Below are 6,000 nucleotides of genomic sequence, written 5' to 3'. Positions count from 1 at the left end.
GCAAAGATGACGGCCGGGGCAGGCTGGCTCAGAGCCCCCCCAAAAAATGGGGGATGAAGGAGGTGAATTTGGCACATTGAACCCCTTGTTTTCCTAAGTGCTTTGAAGTCCCTCTCCTACATTCCACTGGGCCAGTAAGAGAGGGACTGAGACAATCTCCCCCAATTTCTATAGATTTGCCCAGAAAGAGGCAAATGGGGTTCTTCTTGGCTGGTGGAATTTGGGGGACAGGAATCCAAAAAAGTAAGGGTTAGCTGTAAAGGAGAGTTTTTTTTTTTTTCTGTCTTTTTTTTTTTTTTCTTATAAAGATTCTAAGAAAAACTCAGGGTGAGAGGAATGAGGGGGGGGGATTCAATTTAGCTTAGTGTCCACATTCTGTTCTTCCAGTGCCTCTTAGGGGACCTCCTCAAAGTCAGCTTGGCCATGCCCTCTCCCCTCCATCTAAGGTCCTCTCCCCCAGAGCGGCTCAGTTCCAAGGAAGTTTGGCACTTTTTTTTTTTTTTTTAAGTAGGGGGGAAACAAGAGTTGGGAGATTTTGAGAGGAAGAAGACAGACAGAGAGACAGGACGTGGGACAGTAGGAACCTACCTCAGGGAGGTAGGAAAAAACAACAACAAAACAAAACAAAACTAAACTAAACTAAAAACCATCCCAAACCAGAACAAAACAGAAAGCCTTAGGGAGTCAGAGAAAGAGAAGTTAGCACTGGGGGAAGATACTGGAAGTTGAAGGGTAAATGAGAACCGGGAGGCAGGGGACAAAGTCAATGGGGGGCAACACTTACTAAGCACCTACTGGGTGCTTAAGAACAGGGTGTAAGGAAGCCATTCAGACTCTCTGAGATCTGACTGGCTAATGGGGAAGGTGGAGGAAGAGGTGATGGGTTACTTTATAAATAACCCCATCTCTGGCCCCACATCTCTGTCCCCTCTGGACAAACTGCAGCACAAAAGATTGAGGTCACATTGCAGAAGGGACTCTTTTTTTTTTTTTTTTTAAGATGAGGAAGATGATGGAGTGAGTTTCCCAGGGCAGAACAGGGAAAGGTGTGTGACTCCCCCACTCACCGACATGCTGAGGTGAACTAGCTCATTGAGCTAGCAAATTACCTTTCAGATAGCCCTGGCTGGTGGGGCAAGTGGTTCCCCTCCCCCAAATTAACTAGGGAGGAGCTTGTCACACAGACACTCAAGGGGACATGTTATGAGGAGGCCCAGCCTCCAGAGCCATGTCTGTGTGAGAGGAGAACTGGACCCAGCTAACTGGGATCCAGGTTCCAGTGGTTGAGCTTATAGAAAGCAGGCTGCCAAGCTGAGTATGCAAATGCTATGCAAATGAGATATTTTCATCCCACCTCCCCACTTCCAGACCTTCCTGTGTCCCTGGCTCTGTAGTCCCCTCCTTGTAGTGTGTGTGTGGGGGGGAACATATTCTGGCTAGATACTTTAATAGCCACAGATAACTATGAATACTGTAAGGTCTTTTTAAAAGGTGGAGGGAGCAGTGGCTCTCTGAGCTGCCCTTACCTCCAACCCCAACAGCCCTAAACGGTAGAAGATATATACAAAGTTTTATCAAGAATTGTTTTGGCACTCAAATCTCCACCTGGGGTTCAGTGTGGAGATTAGGGGTGGGGGGCAGCAGCACTAGGGGGTGAGAGACAACAGGGCATGTGTGTGTGAAGGAAATGGGGCCTGCCCCTCTTCGGGGATTCGAGGACAAAGGGAAAAAAAAATCACCCCAGAGCCCAAGCTACAGCCCTCTGTTCGGGTGGAAGGACTGGGGTGGAAAATTCAGTGCGAGGTACCTCAAAGGCTATTGCTTTGTAGGGTTTTTTTTTTTTTTTTCTTCACATTTTGATTTAGGGGCAGCTTTTTAGTGAGGGGTAGGTGGGGGCTCTCCTGGACTTTAGGGGTAGTAGCAATTGCCTCAGTGGCTTTTCTTCCCTCCTACCCCTCCCCCCTTTTAAGTAAGGAGAGAATGGAGAAGGCCAGATTCCCCCCTCCCCAAAGCCATGGAGAAGAGAAGTGTCTGGAAGACCTGGGCAGGGGTCAGATAGGGGAGAGTGGTGTGAGTACAGGATACCTCTCCCCCAGAGCTGCTTGACAGAACCAGGGCTCTCAGAGGAACTGGAGGTGGTGTCCAGCAAACAGGGGGACATGGTACATTACAGGTGCATCTCAGCCACCCGAGTCTGTAAGGTCTGTCAGGCGCTGACCATCTGAGCGCACTAACTATCTTTAGAGATGACCACAGCCACCGTGCTAAGCGAGCCCAGACAACTCCGGGGGACGTCCGCCTGCCTTATCAGCCGTCCATCCGAATCTTCTAACTCCTCAGAGCCCACGGTCGAGCGCACCAAACACTCTGGTCCGTCACATAGCACCAAAGTTTGCCAGCTCTCCTTATAAGTCACCGGCCAATCGAATTCACCGGACTACAACATTCACAGAGCATTTCATCCCAAAGGGACCCTAAGCGTGCTTGGGGCCCTGAACTCTACGCAGGGTCACCCTGGCCTGAAAGAGCCACCAGACATTTGGCTCATGAGTCAATGAAACAAAGCCACGCGGACAAAGGCATGCACACAAAAGGCGGGGTGGGAAAGGGGCAGGGGTCTTTAACCACCACGTTCACTAGTCCCATCTCCTACTCTGGCCTGCCAGGGTGAATCCACAGATGGTGTGTTTGGGTGGGGATGACCCCGACAGAACTTTTGTCCCTTTTTTTTTTTTTTCTTTCTTTTCTTGAAATCCTCCAGATTGGATCCAAGTCCCACCCTTTAGTCTCTTCCTAGGAATCACCCTCATGCCAACACCCACCAAAGAGGAGTGTGGACAGAGGAGGGACATCAAGGGACTGGCCACACTGTCCAATACCCAAAGCACATATTTCGTCCTGATGATATCACGGGAAGTGACCGCTACCTGTGACATCGTAAGGAGCGCCTCCGAAAATACTTCAGTGATAAACACCCGCAGGGACCTCAGTACCAACTGCTCTAGGAACAGCCACAGAGATGCCATCGCAAGTCGATTCTGCCTCTCACAGGCCCCGAACAACCTCACAACAGGGACAGTCCCACTCGGGAGGGGCACCTCTGGTGTGTGGGGGGGGAAGAGGAGCTGAGGAAGTCTGGGAATGAGGAGGTCCCTGCTTCGGCTCAGACCCCCCCATTGGTCACCTATACTCCCATCAAGCCCCTGGGGCTAGAAAGTGCAGAGAGGCGGGGTGCTGTGATATTTTGTTGGGGGGGGAGGCACCTCGATGTCAGGTGGCCTGGAGGCTCCCTCCCGTCCTCCCATATGGAAACAAAAAACTTATATAAAGGAGGGGACAAAATCCTTATCAAAAAGGAAAAAGAAAAAAGTTTAAAAAAAGAGAGAAAGAGAGAAAGAGAGGGAGAAAAAAAGGAGGGAAAGAAAGAGAAAAATAACGCTTTGTTTTCTATTAAAATCAACAAAATGCAATATATACAGATATCACACAGACCTGGGCCCTGGCAGAGGCAGGTCAGGTCCAATCAAGCACAGGGAAGGGAGGGAGGAGGGGGAGGGAGGAGCCAGATCCCAGCTAAGGAGGGGGGTGCTTTGGAGCCCCCCCTCCCCAGCCATCGCTCAATCCTGCCTATAACTAACCGGAAGGGGAGGTTGCAGCCAGGCCTACCCCAGCCCCGTCCCACAGAGAGCAGGATTTACACACCAAGCTTGAGGTCTGGCAGGCGTGTTGGGGCGGAGAGAGGAAGAGGGAGGAGGAGGGACAGGAGGAGGAGGAGGAGGAGGAGGAGGGAGCACACACCACGGGCCTCATCCCACTTTCTGGGGGTTTGAGGCCCTCACCCCCTGCTCGTAGGTGACCCGCTGGCTGATGAGGTACTGAGCGGCTTGGGTGGCCGCGGGGCTTCCCGTGATGGTGACCCGCCGGTTCCGAGTGCCGGGCAGGAACTCGCCCTTCTTGGAGATCTGGATGCGCGCCCCCGTCAGCTCCTGATACTCCACCAGCGTCTTTCCCCCTTTGCCCAGGATGGCTCCCACCAGGTTCTCAGGCACGGCGATCTCCACCAGCTCCTTGGCACTCTCGGCTGCCAGCTTCTCGGCCGTCAGGAAGCCTCCGGCCGCCGCCCCGGCCGCCGCGGCCGCGGCCACCAAGGGCCCGCCCCCGGCCCCGGCCGCGCCCCCGGCCCCGGCCCCCAGGTACCCGTTGGCGGCCGCGGCCAAGGCGAACGACCCCAAGGCTCCCGGGGGCGGCGGCGGCGGCGGGGCGGCCCCTCCGGCGGGCCCGGCCCCGGCCTCGCCGGCGTACGATGCCAACAGGTTGGCGGCGGCCGCTGCGGCGGGGTTGGCACCGGCGGCCACGGCGGCCAGCACCCCGGACGCGGCGGCCGAGTTGAGACCCAGGCTCAGGGAGTTGGTGTTGTAGCCGTAGCTGGCCAGCGTGTTGAGGGCCGTGCTGATGGCCAGCAGGTCGGTCCCGGAGAAAGCCGGCAGGGCGGCCGGGAAGGCACCCACGCCCGCCAGACCCGCGGGGCCCAGCAGGCCCGAGGCGGCGGCGGCGGCCGAGGCGGCGGCCGCGGCGGGCAGCACGTCGGCGGGGCTGGCGTACGGGGAGCCCGTCGGGTTGGAGTTGGCCACCGGGCCGGCCACGTTGGCGTAGCTGATGTTGAGGCAGCTGCTGCTCTGCGGGTCCTCCTGCACCTTCTGCACGATCGCGCTGACCGCCTTGTGCACCTGCTCGGGCTCGCCGCTCACCGTCACCACGCGCTCCTGCAGGTTGATGCCCTCGGGCTTCTGCGACAGCTGCACCCAGGCGCCCGACTGCTCCATCACCGCCTTCACCGTCGCGCCCCCCTTGCCGATGATCAGGCCCGCCGTGCTGTTGGGGACGATCAGCTTGGCCTGCGTGGGGACAGACAGGCCAAGAGTTGGTGGCTCGGTGGACTCGCCCGTTTTCCTGGACGGGGGGGCGCACGCCTTTGATGGCCACCAGCAGGAAGGGAGGCTGAGGGTGGAGGGGGGGTGGGGGAGGGTAGCGGGTGAGTTCGAGGCCAGACTGGGACTACAGAGTGAGTTCCAGGTCAGCCTGGGCTACAGCGAGACCCTACCTTGAAAAACAAAACAAAACAACAACAAAAAAAGTAAAACAGGGATGGAAAGATGGCTTAGCGGTTAAGATGTCAGCCTGTGAAACCTAAGGATCCAGCTTCAATTCTCCAGATCCCATGTAAGCCATACGAACAAGGAGGCACATATGTCTGGAGTTCGTTTACAGTGGCTGAAGGCCCTGGTGTGCCCATTCTCTCTCTCTCCCTCTCTAATAAATAAATAAAAAATATTAAGCCAGGTGTGGTGGCACACGCCTTTAATTCCAGAACTTGGGAGGCAGAGGTAGGAGGATCACCATAAGTTCAAGGCCACTCTGAGACTACATAGTGAATTCCAGGTCAGCCTGGGCTAGAATAAGTCCCTACGTCGAAAAAATAAAATAAAATAAAATAGGGACTGGAGAGATGGCTCAGTGGTTAAAGATGCTTGCTTGCAAAGTCTGATGGCCTTGGTGAGATTCTCCACTGCCCATGTAAAACCAGATGCACAAAGTGTCACATGACTCTGGAGCTCATCTGCTGTGGCAAGAGGCCCAGGCACGCTCACACCCTTCCCCCACTCTCTGTGTGTGTGTCTGCCTCTTTCTTTCACTCTCTTAAGTAAATGACAATAATGAAAAGGATATTAAAATCTTTGGCCCAGTGTGATGGCACATGTCTATAATTCCAGCATCCTGGCCTTTCTTAATCTCATGATCCTCCTATCTGGACACACAGATAAATGCAGTCTTAGGATATATGGTCAAGTAGGCTATAGTGGTACAAACCTGTAATCCCAGCACTTGGGTGGGCGGTGAAGACAGGAGGATCAAGAGTTCAGGGTCACCCTCGGCTACATAGTGAGTTCCAGGCCAGAATGGGCTACATGAGACCCTGCAGAGGAGAAGAGAAGAGGAGGG

At 54.8% G+C, this 6,000-nt stretch overlaps 1 protein-coding gene across 1 annotated transcript in view; it reads right to left on the bottom strand.

Annotated features, from left to right (window-relative positions):
- Positions 1–257: 257 nt before the first annotated feature.
- The window catches only part of Nova2 (NOVA alternative splicing regulator 2), a 49,985-nt gene continuing 44,242 nt past the window's right edge, over positions 258–6,000 (bottom strand). Inside the window, exon 4 of the mRNA XM_045133552.1 lies at positions 258–4,895. Coding sequence (XP_044989487.1) covers positions 3,807–4,895 — 1,089 coding nt within the window. The 3' untranslated portion in view covers positions 258–3,806. The remainder of the gene's footprint in view (positions 4,896–6,000) is intronic.

The sequence above is a fragment of the Jaculus jaculus genome, chromosome 14, assembly GCF_020740685.1.
Source record: "Jaculus jaculus isolate mJacJac1 chromosome 14, mJacJac1.mat.Y.cur, whole genome shotgun sequence".
Taxonomy (NCBI): domain Eukaryota; kingdom Metazoa; phylum Chordata; class Mammalia; order Rodentia; family Dipodidae; genus Jaculus; species Jaculus jaculus.
The sequence above is the reverse complement of the archived record's forward strand: the minus strand, read 5'-3'. Positions and strand labels throughout refer to the sequence as shown.